This window comes from Oncorhynchus mykiss, chromosome 30, assembly GCF_057628025.1.
Source record: "Oncorhynchus mykiss isolate SJ-2025 chromosome 30, ASM5762802v1, whole genome shotgun sequence".
Taxonomy (NCBI): domain Eukaryota; kingdom Metazoa; phylum Chordata; class Actinopteri; order Salmoniformes; family Salmonidae; genus Oncorhynchus; species Oncorhynchus mykiss.
The window spans coordinates 14,821,199-14,847,428 of NC_143051.1; the positions used below are offsets into that span (position 1 = coordinate 14,821,199).

Here is a 26,230-nt window from a genome sequence, read left to right on the forward strand (position 1 = left end):
TCATACTGCTGTTTGTGAGAACAAAATGGTCTGTGACAGAACATTATGGTCAGTTATATTGCCATGACAGAAAGTCAGCTCTGACCAACCAGCAGCCACTTCTGGGGTGTATGCTCGATTCAGAGGAACTAATCTGAATTTGTCCAATAATAAATTGTTTTCCGTTGCAAAATGTTTTGCTAAGGTGTGCACTAACGAATACACTGCAGGTACACAGACAAAAAAAGAACCAACCTGGGTCACAAATTGTGTGCGTACCTTCACCAAATCCTAACAAATAAAACAAAGCTGACTTAAGTTAGGGCCAGCTTCATACTTTAATTGACTGTAGTAGAATCGTTAGGCATGTCTGCTCTTTGGATCACACTCTGGGTGTTGACCAACTTCAGATGTCAACCAGTCCACAGTGAAGACAGAGCATCTATGCAACAGTAAACAGATAAATATTCCAGAAACAATCTTCTGGGAAGAAACTCCAAGGGTTATAATACAAATAGCCAGATAACTTTCACAAACAACCAGAAATAACTATAGATTGCCTGGTTCATTATAACAAAGCTAAACTTGGATGTGTGTTTGTTGTTGTTGAGTCAATTCTTTGACAATTCCAATTTCAAGCTTATCTTAAAATAAAATAAAATAGAAAGGTATTTAGGAAACACTGGCTTAGAAGACAAAGACAGGGAGTCAACAAATGTCTCTCAACTGATGTATCAAATAAATAAATATCTTGAAATGCAAAATGTGTTTATCAATTTTAACTGCAACCAGTTAACCCCGTCGGGCTGAAAAGTGATTATAATCAAACTGAAAATATGGTATTAATACGTCATAAACACATCAAATCACTCCACCTCTAAAAAAAAAAAAAAGAAAGCAAAACATTCTTACAAAACACACTTGGTCAACAAATTAATCAGTGCAACAACAACAAATATATATAAAGTGAACATTAAGAGAACTTCAAAAATTAGTGATGGAACGCATTGCTGTTAGTTATGTCCTTCATTTCAGAGTGAATTAAAACAGGTTTCCCGACCCAGGCTGCTGGGCTGCATTATAAAAGTAGTTTATCAACACCGTCAGGTGAAATTGACTCAATGATTTTCCTCTTGGCGACATACTGCAAGAGCTGGAACCGTCTAAGAAACATTGGCCACAGGATCCATAACTTAAGAAACGGCAACACTCAAAGGCTTATTCCCTATAGTTCACTACTGTTGCTCAGGGTTCTAGTCAAAAGTAGTGCATTAAATAAGGACAAGGGTGCCATTTGGTACACATCCTAAGAAACATTGGCCACAATAAAAGGATTCATAACTTTGTAAACAGCAACACTCAAAATGATATCAGTGCATCCCAATTGTAAATACACTAACATCGATTCAATTAACCCCTCAACAAAAAAAGCAGGCAGGCACTTCTAATTCACTGAAGTAAATCGAAATAAAAAGGTGATTTAAGTAGCGTAAGACAAGAACCTGTCAAGAAATTATATAAAAGAGCACTAAGGCAACAGGAGTGCCTGAAAAATAACGTGCCAGTGTTGTGCCCAATTCTGCCCACAATAATTTGATGCATTAGTTTCTTAAATCAGAGGAAGATGGGGATGGAAACTTGAATTAATAATAGAAAAAGTCAAAAACAACACACTATTTTAAAAGGCTAATTTGTTGTGTTACAAATCTATGTACAGAAGCCCAGCAAAAAGCTTACACCCAAACAAACTGACATTAAAAAACTTTCAACATAGTCAAACATAAAATATATATATGCAGATGAGCTTAAAATTATTTTCTTTTTGGGGGTTATCAAAACCAACCCCCACCTCCCCAAAAAATTGTAAAAATAAATTTAAAAAAGGCGTTGCTCTGTGCTGTAAACAAGCTGAAGCCCCAAAATCACTTCCGCTCTTCCCTGCGATAGTGTTTGAGATGGGTTGAAAGCGGTCCAAACGCCAGGACCATGGTCCTAGCCAAGCCGAACACAGAGCACGGTCAGTGACCACGCCCATCGGGTGCATGGTCCTAGCCAAGCCAAACACGGAGCACGGTCAGTGACCACGCCCATCGGGTGCATGGTCCTAGCCAAGCCAAACACAGTCAGTGACCACGCCCATCGGGTGCATGGTCCTAGCCAAGCCAAACACGGTCAGTGACCACGCCCATCGGGTGCATGGTCCTAGCCAAGCCAAACACGGTCAGTGACCACGCCCATCGGGTGCAGGTGCAAGTTGTCGGGTCTCAAAGTGAGCAGGAGATGTCGTAGAGAGAAAGCATCCTGAAAGTGTATATTTTTAAAGTCTATTGCTGCTAGCTCTCTAAAGGCCAGGATGTCACTGTGTGCTCCAGTCTGCATGGAGACGTCGCCCCCTTGTGGTGGTGAGGAATAACAAGCATTCAGTCAACTATCAGCTAGGATTCTAGAGATTTTTCCCCCAATAGGAGAATATTCATTGCATTTATTTTATTCCTTGCGTCCTTTCCGTGCCTCCTTCTCAAAACCCATTGGGTTACCTCGTCCTCAAATTGCATTGGAAAATAAGACCTGAGGGGCAGGACCTTGGTCCATCTCCTTCAATTTGATTGAGAAGGAGGCAAGGAGATAGGATGCGAGGAATCACAAGACAAATTGAGACTGTCCACATAGTCTGACAACAGGAGGAAAGAGAATAGAGTATGTTCCTCAAGATGGACATATTCTGCCATCATCCCTGACAATACACAGACAAACTAGAGATAATTCACTAATTGAGCATTCGAATCAGCACTTTGAACACTTGCTCCACAATCACTAATTACTTAGAAATGACTGAAGAATGGAGGGAGAACAATTGAGATGAATTGTAAGAACAATGAAGAGATGGAGAAAGACTTGATAGAAATGGCAGATGAGATACAGGAGGGAGGGGGAAGATGGATAGAAAGATTAGCATAACAAAAAGAGACAGAAATCAGGAGGGTCTGAGTGTGTGTGTGTTCGTTCACCTGGTACAGCAGGAGGGTCAGTGGGCTGTGGACTACAGCAGAGTCTGGACTCCGCAGTCCACAAAGTTCTGGAAACGGGGCATCACATCACATAATGAGCTGGCTGAAACGACCACAGTGAACCTTAACACAGGAACTACTACAGCAAACACACCCTTGGCAGAAAATCAGTCATCCTTAGCCAACACATGAATTACTGCAAATTCTGATACACACTGGCAGGCAGATGGTTGATATTATGTCTGCTTAAAGCACTCACACCAACATGACAATATAGGCTTTTCCCAACATTGCCACCTAGTAGTCATTACTCGATCAGATGACAGAATACACATCAGGGATGGGCAACTGGTTGCCTGGAAACTTCACGTTGAATTGAATTATACGTCGGGCTGAAATGAGCATTTGAGTCAGGGCATTTTTCCTGTCACGACTTCTACAAGTCAGAATGTTGAATAAAAGTATACTTTAACGGTTGTCCGTGTGGTTCGTCCATTTGGCAGTAGGAATGTGAGACAATATATCCACAGGAAAGTATCATTATTACATCAACGTTTCAAAGCACTGGTAGGTCATTCAGATTTTGATCACCTGAAGCATGCGCAGAACCATGTAAACATGGACACGAGCTCTGCAAGTATGCATGTATTTTTTTTACTTGTGCATTTGCTTCAGTTGATAAATCTGAACGCACTACCAGCGCTTTGAAAAGTTGATATAATTAGACTTTCCTATGGATATACAGTGCATTCATAAAGTATTCAGACCCCTTCCCCTTTTCCACATTTTGTTACGTTACAGCCTTATTCTAAAATAGATTAAATACATGTTTCCCCCTCACCAATCTACACACAATACCCCATAATGACAAAGCGAAAACAGGTTTAGAATGTTTGAAAAATAAAAAACAGATACCTTATTCACATAAGAATTCAGACCCTTTGCTTTGAGAATCGAAATGGAGCTCAGGTGCTTCCTGTTTCCATTGATCATCCTTGAGATGTTTCTACAACTTGAGTCCACCAGTGGTAAATTCAATTGATTGAACATGATTTGGAAAGGCACATACCTGTCTATATAAGGTTCCACAGCTCACAGTGCATGTCAGAGCAAAAACCATGCCATGAGATCGAAGGAATTGTGCGTTGAGCTCCAAGACAGGATTGTGTCGAGGCACAGACCTGGGAAAGGATACCAAAACATTTCTGCAGCAATGAAGATCCCCAAGAACAGTGGACTGGCCTCTATCATTCTTAAATGGATGAAGTTTGGAACCACCTAGATTCTTCCTAAAGCTGACCGCCCAGCCAAACTGAGCAATCGGGGGAGAAAGGCCTTGGTTAGGGAGGTGACCCCGATGGTCACTCTGACAGAACTCCAGAGTTGCACTGTGGAGATGGAAGAACCTTCCAGAAGGACAACCATCTCTGCAGCACTCCACCAATCAGGCCTTTATGGTAAAGAGGCCAGACGGAAGCCCCTCCTTAGTAAAAGGCACGACAGCCCATTTGGTTCTCTGGTCTGAAGAAACCAAGTGTTGGAGGAAATTATATTTGAAATGATTAATTACAGTGCCTTGTGAAAGTATTCGGCCCCTTTAAACTTTGTGAACCTTTTGCCACATTTCAGGCTTCAAACATAAAGATATAAAACTGTATTTTTTTGTGAAGAATCAACAACAAGTGGGACACAATCATGAAGTGGAACGACATTTATTGGATATTTCAAACTTTTTTAACAAATCAAAAACTGAAAAATTGGGCGTGCAAAATTATTCAGCCCCTTTACTTTCAGTGCAGCAAACTCTCTCCAGAAGTTCAGTGAGGATCTCTGAATGATCCAATGTTGACCTAAATGACTAATGATGATAAATACAATCCACCTGTGTGTAATCAAGTCTCCGTATAAATGCACCTGCACTGTGATAGTCTCAGAGGTCCGTTAAAAGCGCAGAGAGCATCATGAAGAACAAGGAACACACCAGGCAGGTCCGAGATACTGTTGTGAAGAAGTTTAAAGCCGGATTTGGATACAAAAATATTTCCCAAGCTTTAAACATCCCAAGGAGCACTGTGCAAGCGATAATATTGAAATGGAAGGAGTATCAGACCACTGCAAATCTACCAAGACCTGGCCGTCCCTCTAAACTTTCAGCTCATACAAGGAGAAGACTGATCAGAGATGCAGCCAAGAGGCCCATGATCACTCTGGATGAACTGCAGAGATCTACAGCTGAGGTGGGAGACTCTGTCCATAGGACAACAATCAGTCGTATATTGCACAAATCTGGCCTTTATGGAAGAGTGGCAAGAAGAAAGACATTTCTTAAAGATATCCATAAAAAGTGTCGGTTAAAGTTTGCCACAAGCCACCTGGGAGACACACCAAACATGTGGAAGAAGGTGCTCTGGTCAGATGAAACCAAAATTGAACTTTTTGGCAACAATGCAAAACGTTATGTTTGGCGTAAAAGCAACACAGCTGAACACACCATCCCCACTGTCAAACATGGTGGTGACAGCATCATGGTTTGGGCCTGCTTTTCTTCAGCAGGGACAGGGAAGATGGTTAAAATTGACGGGAAGATGGATGGAGCCAAATACAGGACCATTCTGGAAGAAAACCTGATGGAGTCTGCAAAAGACCTGAGACTGGGATGGAGATTTGTCTTCCAACAAGACAATGATCCAAAACATAAAGCAAAATCTACAATGGAATGGTTAAAAAATAAACATATCCAGGTGTTAGAATGGCCAAGTCAAAGTCCAGACCTGAATCCAATCGAGAATCTGTGGAAAGAACTGAAAACTGCTGTTCACAAATGCTCTCCATCCAACCTCACTGAGCTCGAGCTGTTTTGCAAGGAGGAATGGGAAAAAATTTCAGTCTCTCGATGTGCAAAACTGATAGAGACATACCCCAAGCGACTTACAGCTGTAATCGCAGCAAAAGGTGGCGCTACAAAGTATTAACTTAAGGGGGCTGAATAATTTTGCACGCCCAATCTTTCAGTTTTTGATTTGTTAAAAAAGTTTGAAATATCCAATAAATGTCGTTCCACTTCATGATTGTGTCCCACTTGTTGTTGATTCTTCACAAAAAAATACAGTTTTATATCTTTATGTTTGAAGCCTGAAATGTGGCAAAAGGTCGCAAAGTTCAAAGGGGCCGAATACTTTCGCAAGGCACTGTATGTATACATTTAAATTAGAACCATTTATTTTAATACTATTATGTTGTGGTATGAAATGTATGGGTTTTTAGTTAAACTAGGACTGAAAATGTAGTTAAAACGAATGAATTGTCTGTACCTTGCGGGTTTAAGGGAGAAGGAGGGTATATCTCTTTAGACAGATAAGAATGTTCTTTGATGTTCCATTAGTGGAGAAGAGTATGTCTTTTAGACAGATTGGAATGTTTGTTTTATGAGGGGAGTAGAAGACAATCTCCAGACCTGAAGACACTGCGCTATTGTGTGGATCGGAGAAAGTGTGAGAACTGATGACGTCATTTTGATCTTCTCTTTAAAATGTAATGTTATTTGTATTTTGGGTCAGTACTCGTCAAGAATAAATGCTGAACTTGTTCTTAAGACTGGTCTCTTGCTATTTCATGCAAATGATAAATTTACAACTTATTATGAAATAGATAGAGTGTGAATTTGGTTTTTGGCTACAAAACATATAGGAATTTAGAATTCCTCTAACTCCAAGATTGAACTTTCTGGCCTGAATGCCAAGTGTCAATTCTGGAGGAAACCTGGCACCATCCCTACGTTGAAGCATGGTGGTGGCATCGTCATGCTGTGGGGATGTTTTCAGTGGCAGGGACTGGGAGACTAGTCAGGATCGAGGCAAAGATGAACGGAGAAAAGTACAGAGATCCTTGATGAAAACCTTCTCCAGAGTGCTCAGGACATCAGAACTGGGGCGAAGGTTCGCCTTCTAACAGGACAACGATCCTAAGCACACAGCCATGACAATGCAGGAGTGGCTTCGGGACAAATCTCTGAATGTTCTTGACTGGCCCAGCCTCAGCCTGGATTTGAAACCAATCGAACATCTCTGGAGATCCCTGAAAATATCTGTACAGAGACGCTCCCCATCCAACCTGACAGAGCTTGAGAGGATCTGCAGAGAAGAATGGGAGAAAGTCCCCAAATACAGGTGTGCCAAGCTTGTAGCATCATACCAAAGACGACTCAAGGCTGTAATCACTGCCAAAGGTGCTTCAACAAAGTACTGAGTAAAGGGTCTGAATACTTTTGTAAATGTTATATTTCAGTTTTTTAAATGTAATACATTTACAAGAATTTCTAAAAACATGTTTTTGCTTTGCCATTATGGGGCATTGTGTGTAGATCGAGGGAACAAACAATTTAATCTATTTTAGAATAAGGCTGTTACGTAACAAAATGTGGAAAAGGTCAAGGGGTCTGAATACTTTCTGAATGCATTGTATTCTCACATTCCTACTGCCAAATGGACCAACCTCACAGACAATCGGTAAAGTACATAAAAAATATAATTTTATTCAACATTCTGGCTTGTAGAAGTCGTGAGACGAAACGGAAATTTCTGCCCAACGTAAAATTCAATGCCAGGTTTCCAGGCAAGGCAACTGATGGTCCGTGCGGAACGCAGTCGGGGTCTTAACTTACTGTTGAGAGTTAAAATAGTGGTGTAATTATTTTGGCGGGGGATTGTGCGCCAGCTGTTGTTCTTTTGATTTGTAAATTATCCCATGTCAGCTAACATTTTTTAGACATTTTTTAGAAGTTAGTCTAAACAGCTGTCGAATTACCGACTGGGGGACCCCCCCACAATTTGTTTGTCACTCTCATTCAGATATCATATTAAAAACTGCAAACATAGGTCTCCTGAGTGGCGCAGCAGTCTAAGGCACTGCATCACAGTGTTGCGGCGTCACTACAGCCTGGGGTTCGATCCCACAATTGGTCCAGCGTCACCCTGGTTACGGGAGGGTTTGGCCGGTGGGGCTCTACTTGGCTCATCGCATTCTAGCAACTCCTTGTGGTGGGCCGGGCACCTGCGGGCTGACTACGGTCGTCAGTTGAAAAGTGCTTCCTTCGACACATTGGTGCGGCTGGCTTTTGGTTTGGCAGGTCATGTTTCGGGGGACACATGACTCGACCTTCGCCTCTCCTGAGCCTGTTGGGAAGTTGCAGCGATGAGACGAGATCGTAATTGGATATCACGAAATTGGGGGGTAAAAATTTAATAATTACATGTATTTTTTAATAATGCTAACATTTCTCTCCACCCATGTCAAAATGTGTAGAATTGCAGTAAATGACAACACACAAAAGGGTCTGACATTTACTTTTTTAGCAACTTTTTTTTACTTGTTATAAAGCTGAAGTCACTTGTGTCAACAAACAAACAAAAAAGGTCCATTAACACCATATGCCAAAAGGGTGAACTTGAAAATGAGTGAAGTACATAGGAGGGATCTGAAATCATTTTCTGTGCTTGCCCATAGACCACGTGTCAAACTCGTTCCACAGAGGGTGTCCACAGGTTTTCCTCTCCTCCCTTTTACTTAATTGATTAATTAAGGTCACTGATTAGTAAGGAACTCCCTTCACCTGGTCATCTTGGGCTTAATTGAAAGGAAAAGCTAACACTAGGCCCTCCATGGAATGAGTTTGACACCCCTGCCATAGACAATGTTATCTATCACCCCTTTACGGCCATCCAAAATAATGTACAAAAAAACTAAAGAAATAAAAGGGACTGCTACATTTAGCTGGCATGTTCCAGGAGGGACGAGAGGAATCATGACATTGATAAAATATATTTATCAAATATATATCAAATATTTTCGAATAGCCTATTCCACTCTGGCTTTCCATGGTCCCAACGAGATGTGTAGTAGCCCATCTGGCTTTCCATGGTACCAGCGAGATGTGTTGTAGCCCATCTGGCTTTCCATGGTACCAGCGAGATGTGTCGTAGCCCATCTGGCTTTCCGTGGTACCAACGAGATGTGTAGTAGCCCATCTGGCTTTCCGTGGTACCAGCGAGATGTGTCGTAGCCCATCTGGCTTTCCATGGTACCAGCGAGATGTGTCGTAGCCCATCTGGCTTTCCATGGTACCAGCGAGATGTGTTGTAGCCCATCTGGCTTTCCGTGGTACCAGCGAGATGTGTAGTAGCCCATCTGGCTTTCCGTGGTACCAGCGAGATGTGTCGTAGCCCATCTGGCTTTCCGTGGTACCAGCGAGATGTGTCGTAGCCCATCTGGCTTTCCGTGGTACCAACGAAATGTGTAGTAGCCTAGGCCTATCTGGCTCTCTGTGTGTCTGTGTGCTCCAAAGCATGCAGATGGAGCGAGTGACAGTCAATGAGCCTTGCTGCAGTGCAACTCTGCAGTCCTCAGAACTGGAAAAGTATAAACTCATTCACATTTTCCCCCTTCATCCTCCTCTCTTATTTAGGCCTAGGCTGCTATATGCGTTGTAGGTAGGTTTCACACTGCTAGGATAACATGGAAATAGGCCTAGGCCAACTACACATTTATTTCATAAGCTTTCCTCGGCTGTAGTCATAGTTCTCTTTTCACTCATTAGATTTTTCCATCTTGGTATTTTTGTCAATTTCATTTGTCATTCAAATATATTTGTCATTCAAAATAAATCTGTGAATGAGAATAGCATATTACGGTGGAAATTACAAGACTATGTTATAATGCTGTTATTGCATCAAATGGTTGTTTTATGCAACAGAATAAGGGGTTGTTAGAACACTCATCTGTGTGTGTTCTACTGAGGATGGGCCTCTAGAATATTTACAATGTCTTTGGGTAAAACCACATTCCAGAGCATGAGTTAATGTTTCTGTTCTATAGGGTACCAGGGAGAAATGACACCAGGGCCAGACCCTGGTCTCTACACAATGAGATACTGTCTGCTGTGAATTATAAGTATCTTTCACACAAATCTTAACCTTGTGACACATTCCATACATCTGTTGTTTGTCATATAGACTGAAGGAGGATGTACTTTGCTATAAAATGCTGTGGCTCAAACCAGGGGTGATTACTGACCAGCTCCATTACGCCACTAATTAAATAATGAAGTTTCATTATTTTGAGGAAATATAAAAGTCTCTCCTTTTGATTACAATAATTCCACCACAATAGACTCTGATGTTCATAATTATTCCCATTTATAAGCTGCAATTTTAGTACAAAGATTTTATTAGAACAGTTTGGAAAAAACTTGTCGTAACTTTAATTCGTCTTTTCAATTACTAGGACAAGGCGTTTGGTTGTTTGGCTCACTATGATAAGGACAGATTTTTTTTTCTGCCAGATGCATGCGTCATTACTGTCTAACGCTTCGCTCAACTAAGGTTTGTTCAAATTTCTCATTAGATTTTTATATCTTGCTATTGTTTCTTCTCTCTCGCTCTCATTTTTACCTTAGGCCTCCCATGTGGGGTTATTCAAAAGCAACTTAAAACTTTGAGACATCTAACGGTGTTCATTGTTTGATCATGAAATCTAGCACGCATTAAACTAAAAGTGGCTTTAAACCCTTTAGAACGAATAGTGGTGGTCAACAGCCTTTCTTTAAATTGCTATTGCGGCCACGAATGGCCTTGTTTTTCTAACAATAATATTTGTCTATAGCAAAATGAACTTGCTAACAAACTGTTGTCATATTCGCATGGCTGTTGTCATCAACCAGAAACAAGGTATGCTGTCATTTGCCAAATGATGGTGTCGAAGTAAAAGACGACTTTTCACTGTGGAAGAGACTGTATCCATGTTGGTTTGTGATAAGGATTTCGGACACGTACTTGCACTTTGGAAGCGATGATGTCGAGGTGAGTGAAATAAGTCAACAGCAGATATACGTTTGGTGTTGTTGATGTTTGGGGAATAGCAAATCCTGTCATGATCACTTGGTTGGTACAGTAAATACAGGCGAGCACATAAGCGTGGAGCAGGAGCTCCAACGGTTGCTCTCTGACTCATGGAAATAGTTTCAGTGTTTAGCTGTATATAGATATAGATTCTCTCAAATGTTGTGCACAAATTTGTTTACATCCCTGTTAGTGACCATTTTTCCTTTGCCAAGACAATCCATCCACCTGACAGGTGTGGCATATCAAGAAGATGATTAAACAGGATGATAGTTACACAGGTGCACCTTGTGCTGGGGACAATAAAAGGCCACTCTAAAATGTGCAGTTGTCACAATGACGCCGATGTCTAAAGCTTTGAAGGAGCGTGCAATTGGCATGCTGACTGCAGGAATGTCCACCATACCTGTTGCCAAATAATTTAATCTTAATTTCTCTACCGCGGATCACGTGTAACCACACCATCCCAGGACCTCCACATCCAGCTTCTTCACCTGCAGCCAACCAGACAGCTGATGAAACTGCGGGTTTGCACTATCAGAAACAGTCTCAGGGATGCTCATCCGAGTGCTCCTCATCCTCACCAGGATCTTGACCTGACTGCAGTTCAGCGTCATAACCGACTTCAGTGGGCAAATGCTCACCTTCGATGGCCACTGGCCTGCTAGAGAAGTGTGCTCTTCATGGATAAATCCCGGTTTCAACCGTTCCGGCCAGATGGCAGACAACGTGTATGGCGTTGTGTGGGTGAGAGGTTTGCTGAGGTTGTGGACAGAGTGCCCCATGGTGGCGGTGGGGTTATAGTATGGGCAGGCATAAGCTACGGACAACGAACACAATTGCAGACATCGTGATGAGATCCAAAGATCCATTGTCGTGCCATTTATCCCTCGCCATCACCTCATGTTTCAGCATGATAATGCATGAGTGCTAATCTGTTGTTGTTTTTTTATAGTGAGGGTCTTTACACAATGAACGACAAAATGAGTTATTCTTACGGACATGAATGTGGTGTCATTAAAGAGGTTGTGCTCTTTAAAAAAACAGGTTCATTGTTATTTGTTCTTTGTTTTTGCACAAGGTATGTTTGTTTGAAATTCTGAGTATTCTACAGCAGCAGCCTAAAATTCTATTGGGATCTAAAGGGTTAATAGGCCAAGTCAGATTCATATCAAATGGACAGAAAATAGACCATTAGGGCTTCTATAACGATAAGACATCGGAGTGTCCCCTATAAAAACAGACTTTGGCTATTGGCCCTTATCATTCGAGAGACAAAAATATAGATTTAGCTAGATCTATCTACATTGTTCTCTTGCTGTGTGTAAATATAAAATATTTATTGAAATGGGCTATAGCAAATGGCACTATAGCCAATTTACTGCCCTGCTGTGTGCTGCCACTGCCAATTCTGATTGGAGTAATTGTTTCATATTGTGATTTTTTTTTTAACTTGCCCATTCAGACAACTTAAATCTATATTCTGGTTGTCCAACATTTATTATTATTTTTTTTTTTACTTGCCCCGGAACGCTGACGAGCCCTGGCATGTATGGGTATGGAACTCATGATGAGTTTAGATTTTTTGTGGCCCCACCCCCATCAAAGTTGCCCATCCCTGATTCAAATAGATGGTAAAAACGTCACATCTACATAGCTTTTCCAATCAGTTAAAATAAAATATTGGGGATGCATCTTAGCAGTTTGCAAAACGTAGTCATTCAGAGGAAGTGTCACCTGGTTGATGAGCCGTGTCCTCTGCTCTCCAGTCCAGTGTGGTGAGGCGTACTGGGAGAGGAGAGCAGGAGTCAAAAGGTCAATACATACATGTCTAAAATGCATCCTTTTCCTCAATAAGTTATATGGGGAGAGGAACGAGTGTGTTTATCATGCTATGGTACAGTATTAAAGCAGATGTATGTGTGTGGTCTCTAGCATGTCACGCATGTATATTAGTTTGGATTAGTGTTGATGAGGAATGTGTCATGGTGTAGTGCATGTTTTCATACCAATCGCCACTAAGAGTTCTCCAGGGAACAATACATTTATTCAATGAATACGTTATCCCCCCGCAAAAAAAGGTTATCTGCCTGCATGAGTGTGTTTGTTTGTTTACCTGGTACGCGTAATTGGTTTGCGAGTAGCGCACGGGCATCTGTGGAATCATGACTCCTGGAAAGCCGTTGTACGAGTAAGGCTGAGTAGAGAGGAAGGATAAAACCGCAGTGTCAAAGGGTGTACGCAAAGTTCTATCTGCAACGTTCCACAATGTTTGCCTGCTGAACATGGTCCTGGTGTGCTGGGCGGGCAGGTTGGGGTTGGTGCACTTTTGGGACCACTATTAGTCCTAAAGTGTGAACTGATTCAAGCCCATCTTGCAACACAGTGCCTGCGTCCCAAATGGCGCCCTGGTCAAAAGTAGTGCACTTCACAGGGAATAGGGTGACATTTAAGACACACTCAGTGGCTTTGGGGTAATGACAGGGCCTTACCTGGAAGTAGGGATTGCCGCCATTGAGTACAGGTGAAGGCTGAGCCATGCCCCCACCCATAGGAGAGCAGCAGGTGCAGTAGATGTACTGGGAGGGGGTTATCCAGGGGGCCTGATCAACCAGGTGAGACGGCATGGAACCTGGGCGGGTAAACAAATAAACAAACCTTCTAGGCTGACTATAATTAAAGACATGCCAGGTCTCACAATGCCTAGATGGGTGTTTGACATTTCAACTAACCACTAATAATTTGATATAGCAATTTGACGGCCGACTGCAGTCGATCTGGCATGCAACCATTGGTTGATGCAATGCAATGTCTGCAATGTGGTCGACGTAAAACACGTTTAGCCACAACCCAGACTTCTGGATGGATTTGCCGAAGACATAAGAAAATGTTGAGACTAAGACATATCAATGGACCAAATGCACACAAGCAACACACTCACGTGAGCTCCTTTCCTTCATGATTGCTGGACCCAGCTTGAGTTTCCTCCCTTTAAAACTGATCTGTTGCTACAGAGTAAACATGGTGAAGACGAAACACATTAGCTTGTGAGTAGAGTGAAGGCAAAGTTTGAAAGACTTGAATGTGACCATGTTAAATAAATTACCCTTACTTCAATGATGGTTTGGATGTCAACGTCTTCATTGAAGTAAACAAATCCATAACTACACAAAGTCAAAGAGTGACATTGTTCCATAAGACAATGTTTACGGGGATGCACTTTTCTTGAATAAAGGTGGAGCCTACTAATTTGGGACTTACCCTTTGCAGATACCTCCACGGTAAGTGATGATTTTCACTTCCTTCACGGCACCAAATCTCGCAAAGAAGTCACGGATTTCGTTCTCATCCACCTGGAAAGGACAATATGAGCAAGTTAGATAATGATGATGTATCCCAATCCATTTGGAAATGATTTGAGCTACTCACCTTCATGTCGATTCCTCCAACAAAAAGTGTGTTTGGAGTCATTTTACCTTCAGGTAAAATATAACCATTTGACAGCTTCAAACTTGCGGAAGTCTGACATCCGTTGCTCTGTTTCTGGATATCCTGGAAGAAATTAATGTAGCTAGACATTGGTCATACCAGTTGCCTTTCACTTTTCTACAAAGTCCAATCACAACATGCTCAAGTGGGCAGAAAGATTGTAGCCATCTCAGAGTAAGCCTCATCATCAGATGGAGAATCTATTGATCCAGCTAGCTAGCTCAGTCACAGGTGAACGGAATTAGTTATACCATGTGCTCAACCATTCTATCCAGGATTAGAACGTCAAGAAGGCAAGGGGAACTATCAGAGGGCAATCCACTTCTATTTCAGCCATCAGGGTATTGTCATTGTCCAACCTTTCCCGGCTAGTTAGTTCCTAACTAACTTACCTATAGAAAAACTTGATTAGCTAAAGTTAACTATACCAAATTATTATTATTCATATGTGACAAAACTAGCTAGCTAGTTAGGCAATCGTTCATTACCTGGCTGGCTATCTTGGATGGCCGGGCCCTAGCTTGCTAGCGTAACAAAGACACAGAGGAGCAACTAACTTTAGCTAGCTAGGTACGTTATGCTATTAACTAGAATCGTGGTCGTTTATTGGAGGGAAAATTATTAACTAGTTAACTAAACGACCTAGCTTTAATGTTATGAGCTGAATTTATCAAGCATGAGAACAGACGACACACTACTTTCATGTTAAGTATATTTAACTTGCTAGCTAACCTAGAAATGTGATATATAGCTTGCTGACTTTAGCTAACTCACTCCTGAGAAATTGGACAGTGATTTTTTTTTCTCTTATTCCTTACTTAAAAATGATACATATGTTTGGGTCATTCTCAAAACAAGGATGTAGCTAGCTACTCACCATTTCTAAAACCGTTAAAACAGAATAAATTAAACACACTGCCGCGCAAACTTTCCCCGCTTGAAGTGCACGAAAAAACGTTGAACCGATTGTCAAAAGCGATGCGCCACGGCAAGCTTACATTTGCTGAACCTAATTGGGATGTTCCAAAAAGTACATTGGTTGCTTTTGTGTGTTTTTATTCTGTTGTTTTTACACGTAATTTTGTTACATGAGTAAAACTTTGTCGGGAAAAAAAGGTTAACACTATTTTGGGGTGTATTCTTTAAATAATGACATCTGATATCAAGCGTCTAGATTTCATCTCCCTCCGCAAATAAAATATAATGAACCAGGTTATGTGAACCAGCAGGTCTCGAACCCTCTATCCCGAAGTCCAACGCGCTGTCGACTGTGCCACAAAAGCATCCTCCAGGTGCAGAGTCTATATCCGCGCTTATAAACCCAGAGTCGTTACGCTACTCCCGCCTTTCAAATAGCGTATCATCTCTAGTCTGCGACTCAACGTTTTATAGGAACGCGCTCACCGGTCAAGCACACGCACAGTCGTGGATGCAAGGTCCGATCATTTCTGACACCAATGTAATGAAACAGCAGGGAGCAGGTCTCGAACCCTCGACGTTCTAGCCCGATGTCCAGCAAAATCATGCTCAAGCGGCAGAGTCGGTATCCGCGCGTATAAACCCAGGGTTGTTACAATAGGTTTCACAAAGAGCAAGAATGTAGCTAACGTTAGCTGTTTCAAGTGTGTGAAAGTATAGGATTGTTCACAAATGGCGCCTGTGTTGACATTCAGCAGCAGCTCCATTGCAACAAATAACTAATTAACCACAATGTGGCATTGAGTATAGTAATCAAATCCATTCCTTTGATGACATTTAGCTTATCAAAGTCAGGTCATGATCAATCGAGCTACCACATGATATTGCTGAGGGAGAGTAAAATCAAAGATTTTTACAACTAACCAAAGATAGACCATAACGTTTCCAATGAGCAAATTAATCATACTGGGAACAGGAATGAGATGGGCAAAGCCAAGCACGCGCTATTGAGATCCTATTTGCGCGTTCCAGCAATAACTCAATTCGCCCTTGTACTCCTAAACGCATTTTTTTGTAGTAACTTTGGCAAAAGGTAAAGTCCACAAAATGCAGTTCACTCTGTTTGTTACATATGGTAGTTTTGGAAATAGAAAACTGTATGGACATCAAATGTTTAATCGGTGAGAAAATTGGCAGAATCTTAGCCAAAATCAATTTCGCTCCATCATCTCCCACTGCCGGTCACTAGGCTCCCGCTCATCACCATATGTGGTAGTGAGTGGAAACGCCAAACAGATGCTTCACATTTACACATCCGGTGAAATATTTGTTTTTTACTCGTTAGCAGCTGCCAAGGCAACAGCCTTGGGTCCATCAAAATTAAGACAGTTTATACAATTTTAAAAACATTACAGTACATTCACATATTTAAATATCTGTCTCATTGTTCTATCTATGGTGACATGCAGGACAGGCGTGACTCTAGTCTAGACAGGGTTAGGGTGTCCCCTTGTGTCTGCATTTCATATGGTTGAGTTCCTATCAGAGCTCCCAACAAATGGCCACTAGAGTTCACTATAGAATCACTGTTGAATGTGTCCTGTTAGTTGTGTGTGTGTGTGTGTGTGTGTGTGTGTGGAAGGGGGGGGAGGGGTTCCCAATCACAAACTGCTTTGATTTATGTAAAACCTTTTTGATGCTTCATGTTGTATTTATTTAGAATTCACTGCACATAACTTAACTGCATCTAAATAGCATCACTAGTAAACCCCTTATTTTACTGCCAGTCGTTAAGTTCATAGAGAACCAATATAGTATGTGTTCTATGTACATATTCTCCATCAGTCAACTTCTCTGGGTGAAATAAAAAAGTAAAGAACTGTTCATCTTTTCCATTCACTTCACAAGCCCCCTTTGTTCCATGTTGGAAATGACGTGGAAACAACGTTGATTCCTCCAGTGTGTGCCCAGTGGGATGGATGTCCTCCAAATGTCAAACAGGCCATACTGATAGTTCCCCTGAGAGCTCCCTCTCTCAATGACACACCAGGGACTGGGTGGAGTATTTGGATTGGAGTAAACACACACACACACACACACACACACACACACACACACACACACACACACACACACACACACACACACACACACACACACACACACACACACACCAGCCCATTGCCTTTTAAGCATAAGTGCCAAAAAGGAGTGTGAGAGTGAAATCCCTTGGGAAAATGATCACACACTTTGTGTCTATTGATTATTGATTTGGAATTGAGACCCATGTAGACTAATGACATATTTGCCAACATGCTCTAATTAGCATTCCATTCCCCTTCATCAGTACAAGCTATGATGCAATAATCCAGCAGATATGAGAGAGCATGGAATATCTAGGGTTCCTATGCATCAAGCGTCTCAAAGTAAGAGTTCGATTTAGCATCAGTTTTGCTTTTTAGAGCACAATGAAAAAAGTTACATGGACAGGGAAGACCTGATCCCAGATCAGTACTCCTATATGGAATTATTTTGTAGGCCTAAAAGTTAAAAGTCTGATACAGATGTCAGCATATTACCCAAGACAGTGTAATAATTATGACATTATAGAATATTGGAGGCTCTCTAGGTGTAATTTGAAGTGTGTCATGAATTCAACTGATCATCGAGCCCATCCAGGTGTACAAACGTGTCACGAGGGACTGGGTGTGTGAGGTAAGAATCAGGTGCAGAGAGCAGAGAGTTCCACAGGGAAAAAGTGCACTTTAATATGGCACCAAAATCCAATGCCCAAAACACAGGGCGCGAAAAATACTGACCAACCCAAAACACAGGGTACATGGTCTGGAGCACGAACACACCCAACGACAACAACACGTAACACAAAATCAATCCCGCACAAAACAAGGACAGGTTCACTAGCCTTAAATAAGGATACACATCAGAAAAACACAATTAGACACAGGTGTAACTAATAAGACAAAACCAACAGAAAAAGGAAAAGGGATCGGTGGCAGCTAGTAGGCCGAGCACCGCCCGAACAGGCAGGGGAGTCGTGACAAAACGAGTCACTGCAAGGAGCAGAACAGGGATTGTTCCTCTTGCACTTATAGGTCCTGGATGCCCCTGTGGCAACTTGTATTTGCAGGAATAGGTTGGTGTTTTTTTGTTTTGAAGGAAGAACAAAATAAAGCACAAGATATTTATTCAATGCATCTGGCTGGTATTTACCCTTGAAGAAGAAAGGCTCCATAATAATGCCCCTCAGAAGCCCAGCTAATGCAATTTATTGTGTTATTCATCCCATGACATTCAATTCAACTTATTTTTAAAAGGGCATCCAATATGGGTTGCTATACAAACGACAACAAGGACATTTGCAGCAGATCAGCGCAGATCAGAAAAGAGCAACTTGTGCAATTTTCCCTACAGGTTTTGTCTTACAGAATAGAATAGTGTTTATGCATCCGTAGCCTGGATATGTCCATTGGAATATTGGCACGATTACATTTGTTTGCCCAATAACTTTTCATGTGAAAATCCAATCATTATAATCAAAAAAGGAAAAACTCACTACTGAAAATCGCTCTGGATAAGAGCGTCTGCTAAATGACTCAAATGTCAAATGTAAATGTTATATTCTCAAGAGACACAATTTTTAGATTTTCTTCAATGTAATATAACGTAAGTGTTTGGGGTGGAAGAAAAACATGTTACCAAGAAAGAAATTAGAAAATTATTGTTATTTATCTTTTATTGTAAGTGCAAAATTGTCCTCTGTAGTTGTCATTAGGACATAAATAAGAAACAAAAAGTACCTTACAGTCAATGGGTACAGCAGATGAAAAACATTTACATTACTGTCAATGGGTATAGTAGATGAAAAACATTTACATTACTGTCAATGGGTATAGTAGATGAAAAACATTTACATTACTGTCAATGGGTACAGCAGATGAAAAACATTTACATTACTGTCAATGGGTACAGTAGATGAAAAACATTTACATTACTGTCAATGGGTACAGCAGATGAAAAACATTTACATTACTGTCAATGGGTATAGTAGATGAAAAACATTTATATTACTGTCAATGGGTACAGCAGATGAAAAACATTTACATTACTGTCAATGGGTACAGCAGATGAAAAACATTTACATTACTGTCAATGGGTACAGTAGATGAAAAACATTTACATTACTGTCAATGGGTACAGTAGATGAAAAACATTTACATTACTGTCAATGGGTACAGTAGATGAAAAACATTTACATTACTGTCAATGGGTACAGTAGATGAAAAACATTTACATTACTGTCAATGGGTACAGCAGATGAAAAACATTTACATTACTGTCAATGGGTACAGTAGATGAAAAACATTTACATTACTGTCAATGGGTACAGTAGATGAAAAACATTTACATTACTGTCAATGGGTACAGCAGATGAAAAACATTTACATTACTGTCAATGGGTATAGCAGATGAAAAACATTTACATTACTGTCAATGGGTACAGTAGATGAAAAACATTTACATTACTGTCAATGGGTACAGCAGATGAAAAACATTTACATTACTGTCAATGGGTACAGTAGATGAAAAACATTTACATTACTGTCAATGGGTATAGCAGATGAAAAACATTTACATTACTGTCAATGGGTACAGCAGATGAAAAACATTTACATTACTGTCAATGGGTACAGTAGATGAAAAACATTTACATTACTGTCAATGGGTACAGCAGATGAAAAACATTTACATTACTGTCAATGGGTACAGTAGATGAAAAACATTTACATTACTGTCAATGGGTACAGCAGATGAAAAACATTTACATTACTGTCAATGGGTACAGTAGATGAAAAACATTTACATTACTGTCAATGGGTACAGTAGATGAAAAACATTTACATTACTGTCAATGGGTACAGTAGATGAAAAACATTTACATTACTGTCAATGGGTACAGCAGATGAAAAACATTTACATTACTGTCAATGGGTACAGTAGATGAAAAACATTTACATTACTGTCAATGGGTACAGTAGATGAAAAACATTTACATTACTGTCAATGGGTACAGTAGATGAAAAACATTTACATTACTGTCAATGGGTACAGCAGATGAAAAACATTTACATTACTGTCAATGGGTACAGCAGATGAAAAACATTTACATTACTGTCAATGGGTACAGTAGATGAAAAACATTTACATTACTGTCAATGGGTACAGCAGATGAAAAACATTTACATTACTGTCAATGGGTACAGTAGATGAAAAACATTTACATTACTGTCAATGGGTACAGTAGATGAAAAACATTTACATTACTGTCAATGGGTACAGTAGATGAAAAACATTTACATTACTGTCAATGGGTACAGTAGATGAAAAACATTTACATTACTGTCAATGGGTACAGTAGATGAAAAACATTTACATTACTGTCAATGGGTACAGTAGATGAAAAACAGGTACATTACTGTCAATGGGTACAGTAGATGAAAGCATAGCTGTGACATCTGGGTGTCCACTACATAGGACATTTCTTGATAATCTCTTATTTAGCTCTTATTTAATGTAAAAAAATATATTACACAGTCCTGACAACTCACTTAACCATTCCTTACTTACTATAATCAATTTGAATATCAGAAAAGGTAATACTTACACACTTCTTTTCACATTTCCATAAAATGTGCTACTTTTGTAGGCAGACATTTTTTTAAGAACCAGGAAGGTAAAGTTGTCAAGGTAACACACATGTGATATTGGAAAGCCCATAATGTCTTCTCAAAGGGACTACAGGAGTTAACGCAGTGGCTTGAATGGACTCAGAGATACTGACCAATAACTGATGTCCACTAGAGAGGACACAAATGAATTGCTGGGTCTCAGGAGGGTAATCTGTTTCATGCCATGTGGGGATCACCACGGTTCACACTTACCAGTCAAGAAGAAGTAGACATGTTTATGGAAACGTAGCCAATATTGCATCCGTACTAGGCTGTTGTATGAAAACCCATCAATAGGTAGGTGCCCAAAGTGTAACACTCGCGCCACTGTTTCCACGCAGACAGTGAATAAATTCGACACCAGCTGGAAATATGCTGCTCATCTACTGTAGTAGTATAGACTATGCCTAGGCTACAACGGTTAGGTGGTGAGAACTGACAAGTCAAGACCCCGAAGCAGTTTTATCTAGAAGGGATACAGCTCTTGTCAAACTTGACTTTTCGTAGCAGGTTTAGGAGAATTTATGCAGCAGGTTAGGATAATTAGGTTAAGGTTTGCTAAAATGCACAAAAAAATAGTTTTGACGTCAATTTGACAAAATCTGTATCCCATCTAGACATGACCCCTGAAGCCAGTTGCTTTCACTTCCCTGTTATGAAGATGACTATAGCGCCGTCAGGAGTGGTTACAACTGCGCAGGGCACTTGAGGTGTGCCATCCGGTTCATTGTAACATAAATCTCTTTTTGAATTTCCATTCTGGTGAGTCGCCGGCAGAAGGTGATGCTGCAGATTATTTCTATCATTGGCATTCCCATTCTCGTGTAAAGCAATGTCTACCGACGGAGAATCAAGATTTGTAGAGGATATCTTTTGGGTAGTCTACTTTGCAAGATAACACGGGCTGTGTGGCTGTCTGTTAAAAAGCATTGTCGCTTTGGCGTGCTGAAGCATCGTGGATCGTATTATTGTCAGTTATTTCACGTAGCGAGGCGATCACCAATCAAGACCTACACACAGCTACCGTGAACGAAAATCCACATTTATAGCGGATTTAAAGACAGTTTAGGGTGCGCGCCACCTGTTGCTGGGATGAAACCCTCGCCAGGCAATGGGGTGAGCCTCGAGACGCATCGTGAGAAATTGCTGTCCAACGGAGGCTGCGGGGTGTCAGACACCGTGACTGCTGTCCAACCTGAAACTGGTCCCGGATCCCCAATGACTGACAAACCGGGAGCGGGAGAAACTACAGATGCCAAAGGAATCCCTAGGCGGAGCAGTATTATCAAGGTAAAGGTTGGAGGGCATTAAATACTATTTCTCCCTGTCTCCTATCTGTTTCCTCTCCTTTCTCCCAGTCTCCTCTCCTTCTCCCAGTCTCCTCTCCTTCTCCCAGTCTCCTCTCCTTCTCCCAGTCTCCTCTCCTTCTCCCAGTCTCTTCTACTTCTCCCAGTCTCCTCTCCTTCTCCCAGTCTCTTCTCCTTCTCCCAGTCTCCTCTCCTTCTCCCTGTCTCCTCTCCTTCTCCCTGTCTCCTCTCCTCCCTGTTGCCTCTTCTTCTCCCAGTCCCTCTCTTTAGACCACACTGATTGGCAAGACCTGAACAGGTGATCGCTTTCACCTATCCTGTCTTTCCAGATCAATGCAGATAAAGGGAAGGATACAAGGAGAGGAAGCACCTTTAGACTATTGAGATGCACCCCAGATCCTTGCGCTCCAGCTGCTGGCAATGAATGCAATACATGCTTGAAATAAATAGGCTATTATTTGGCAGTGTTTTTAATGCCTATCTCTAGGCCTATTACTAAGCTAGCTTTGCGTTGTCTTCATTTTCAAGACAGACAGAAAGACAGACTTATTCGTAGATCTTTGGACTGGGCTGGATGGAATGACCCATCTGACCCAGCTCCTCCCTCTTTATTCTTCTACTTTAGACAGACTTCATCCCTGTTTTAAACTTTGAAATAAATCCTTTATCTTCACATCCCGAAGGTAATCTGACAACTGGTGAGAAGGACTCAAGTATGTGATGAAATCATTGCTTGATCTGTGATCACAGCAAGACTTATGTTTCTTTATGGGACTTTAATGTTTAATTCATAAACTTTGGGCTTGTCCAAACAGTTCATCTTGTGTTGTAGGTTTTGCTGAATGTTTTATTAGGCCTTATATTGATCTCTTACGTTGCCAGTTTTGTATGATACTGCTCCCTACAGAGGAATGACTTGTCGTCAATGTTGGCTCTGTGCCGGTCTGATTCGCTCCCAGCGCTTGGCAGGGCAGGAGGTTGGCCAATTTCCTCACATTTGATGTTGCAATGTTGCTTTGAGTCACAAACAGTTAGAGATACTGATGACTCTCTCTCTCTCGCGCCATCTCTCTCTCTCGCGCCATCTCTCTCTCCCCCTCTCTCTCTCGTGTTTTGTTGCCGTCACCTCTCTCTCTCTCCTCTAACTTTCTCTCTCGTGTTTTGTTGTCGTCACCTCTCTCTCTCTCTCTCCCCCATAACTTTCTCTCTCGTGTTTTGTTGCCGTCACCTCTCTCACTCTCTCTCTTTCTCACCCTCTCTCTCTCTCTTTCTCGCCTTCTCTAACTTTCTCTAACTTTCTCTCTCAAGTTTTGTTGCCGTCACCTCTCTCACTCTCTCTCTTTCTCACCCGCTCTCTCTCTCTTTCTCGCCCTCTCAAACTTTCTCTAACTTTCTCTCTCAAGTTTTGTTGCTGTCACTCTCTTTCAACTATAACTTCCTTCCTCACTCCTTTTTTCACTTTCTCTTTCTATTCGTTGAATTTATTTGTTTCTGCGTTGCCAGTAAAGGATTGTCAGAAACACAAATGTGTTTACCTTTCTGTCATGTTTCAGAAAAGTTGTGTGGCGCCTAAAATAACCAGCTCTGTCCCACGCTGTGCTGAAAGTGGCGTTAAATGACTTCTCTGCAAGGGCGTTGCTGCTCGACGTATGCGGCAGAGTGTGGAGCCACAGCGCTGCTATCTGCTGGTGCTGCGTTTGTTTGATGTGGTGGTGATAGCTACAGCACACGTCTAACTTGCAACACAAACTGTGTATCTTCAAAGGGCAGCAGAGAACGACACGGCATGGGACAACTGAACACAAAGATACATGCATACATACATGCATACATACATACGAAGTCGGAAGTTTACATACACCTTAGCCAAATACATTTAAACTCAGTTTCTCACAATTCCTGACATTTAATCCTCATAAAAAATTCCCCGTCTTAGGTCAGTTAGGATCACCACTTTATTTTAAGAATGTGAAATGTCAGAATAATAATAGAGAGGATTATTTATTTCAGGTTTTATTCATTTCATCACATATCCAGTGGGTCAGAAGTTTACATACACTCAATTCATATTTGGTAATTGTTTCATTTTGGTCTAACGTTTTGGGTAGTCTTCCACAAGCTTCCCACAATAAGTTGGGTGAATTTTGGCCCAGTCCTCCTGACAGAGCTGGTGTAACTGAGTCAGGTTTGTAGGCCTCCTTGCTCGCACATGCTTTTTCAGTTCTGCCCACACATTTTCTATAGGATTGAAGTCAGGGCTTTGTGATGGCCACTCCAATACCTTGACTTTGTTGTCCTTAAGCCAATTTGCCACAACTTTAGAAGTATACTTGGGGTCATTGTCCATTTGGAAGAACCTTTTGCGACCAAGCTTTAACTTCCTGATTGATGTCCCTGATTGATTCCTTTCGCATGATGCCACCAATTTTGTGAAGTGCACCAGTCTCTCCTGCAGCAAAGCACCCCCACAACATAATGCTGCCACCCCCGTGCTTCACGGTGGGATGGTGTTCTTCGGCTTGCAAGCATCCCCCTTTTTCCTCCAAACATAACGATGGCCATTATGGCCAAACAGTTCTATTTTTGTTTCATTAGACCAGAGGACATTTCTCCAAAAAGTACGATCTTTGTCCCCATGTACAGTTGCAAACCGTAGTCTGGCTTTTTTAATGGCGGTTTTGGAGCAGTGGCTTCTTCCTTGCTGAACGGCCTTTCAGGTTATGTCGATATAGGACACGTTTTACTGTGGATATAGATACCTTTGTACCTGTTTCTTCCAGCATCTTCACAAGGTCCTTTGCTGTTGTTCTGGGATTGATTTGCACTTTTTGCCACAAAGTACGTTCATCTCTGAGACAGAACCTGTCTCCTTCCTGAGCGGTATGACGGCTGCGTGGTCCCATGGTGTTTATACTTGCGTACTATTGTTTGTACAGATGAATGTGGTACCTTCAGGCGTTTGGAAATTGCTCCCAAGGATGAACCAGACTTGTGGAGGGCTACAAGATCTTGGCTGATTTCATTTGTTTTTTCCCATGATGTCAAGCAAAGAGGCACTGAGTTTGAAGGTAGGCCTTGAAATACATCCACAGGTACACCTCCAATTGACTCAAATGATGTCAATTAGCCTATCAGAAGCATCTAAAGCCATGACATCATTTTCTGGAATTTTCCAAGCTGTTTAAAGGCACAGTCAACTTAGTGTATGTAAACCACTGTAATTGTGATACAGTGAAATAATCTGTCTGTAAACAATTGTTGGACAAATGACTTGTGTCATGCACAAAGTAGATGTCCTAACTGACTTGCCAAAACTATAGTTTGTTAACAAGAAATTTGTGGAGTGGTTGAAAAACGAGTTTTAATGACTCCAACCTAAGTGTATGAAAACTTCCGACTTCAACTGTACATACATACATACATACAGGCGCTTTTATCCAAAGTCACTTTGGAAAAAATAAATAAAAAAATGAATAAAACTTACAGTAGTGCATGCATACATTTTTATATGGGTGTCTCCAGTGGGAATCAAACCCACATCCTGTCTTTGCAAGCGCCATGCTCTACCAACTAAAGTGAGCCACGTAGCCTACACATTTAAGTTTGCCACAATGGTACATCTCAAGAATTAAAATCAAATACCATTTTATTTGTCACGTGCAGAATACAACAGGTGTGGACTTTACTGTGAAATGCTTACTTACGAACCCTTTCCCAACAACACAGATTTAAAATGTTTTTATTTATTTAAAGGAAATAGTAACACAATACAATAATGAGACCATATACAAGGATTACCTGTACCGAGTCAATGTGCATGGGTACGAGGTGATATGAGTCATTGTGCATGGGTACGAGGTAATATGAGTCAATGTGCATGGGTACGAGGT

General features: G+C 41.2%; 2 protein-coding genes and 1 long non-coding RNA gene across 4 annotated transcripts in view; 1 reads left to right on the plus strand and 2 right to left on the minus strand.

Moving 5' to 3' along the window:
• Positions 1-298: 298 nt before the first annotated feature.
• LOC110487980 (deleted in azoospermia-like) lies at positions 299-15,925 on the minus strand. 2 transcript variants are annotated; one of them, XR_002468327.3, is made up of 10 exons: positions 15,246-15,922; positions 14,309-14,431; positions 14,141-14,232; positions 13,992-14,043; positions 13,821-13,887; positions 13,372-13,511; positions 12,996-13,076; positions 12,617-12,667; positions 2,988-3,090; positions 299-2,372 (listed from the first exon to the last, which is right to left on the minus strand). XR_002468327.3 is itself a non-coding variant. In XM_021559912.3 (10 exons), exons 1-9 carry the CDS (start codon positions 15,246-15,248, stop codon positions 3,020-3,022), a joined length of 645 nt encoding a protein of 214 aa, XP_021415587.2. In that variant the 5' UTR covers positions 15,249-15,925; the 3' UTR covers positions 299-2,372; positions 2,988-3,019. The 2 variants fall into 2 exon arrangements, 1 of the variants encoding a protein (XP_021415587.2); XM_021559912.3 differs by having other exon boundaries at positions 2,988-3,055; positions 15,246-15,925.
• Positions 15,926-21,667: 5,742 nt separating this feature from the next.
• LOC110487981 (inactive phospholipase C-like protein 2) overlaps positions 21,668-26,230 on the plus strand; it is a 54,541-nt gene continuing 49,978 nt past the window's right edge. Inside the window, exon 1 of the mRNA XM_036971598.2 lies at positions 21,668-22,323. Within this exon, the coding sequence (XP_036827493.1) occupies positions 22,126-22,323 (198 nt within the window). The 5' untranslated portion in view covers positions 21,668-22,125. The remainder of the gene's footprint in view (positions 22,324-26,230) is intronic.
• LOC149970217 (uncharacterized) lies at positions 21,777-25,810 on the minus strand. Its single transcript, XR_016493733.1, has 2 exons — positions 23,569-25,810; positions 21,777-23,514 (listed from the first exon to the last, which is right to left on the minus strand). It is a non-coding gene; the product is annotated as an uncharacterized LOC149970217 (long non-coding RNA).

Excerpts from the sequence above, each read along its gene's own strand:
- LOC110487980 (XM_021559912.3), bottom strand. Across the intron at positions 13,888-13,991 it reads ACATCCAAACCATCATTGAA|CAACAGATCAGTTTTAAAGG; the intron begins GTAAGGGTAATT and ends TTTACTCTGTAG. Across the intron at positions 12,668-12,995 it reads AAACCAATTACGCGTACCAG|TACGCCTCACCACACTGGAC; the intron begins GTAAACAAACAA and ends CTCCTCTCCCAG.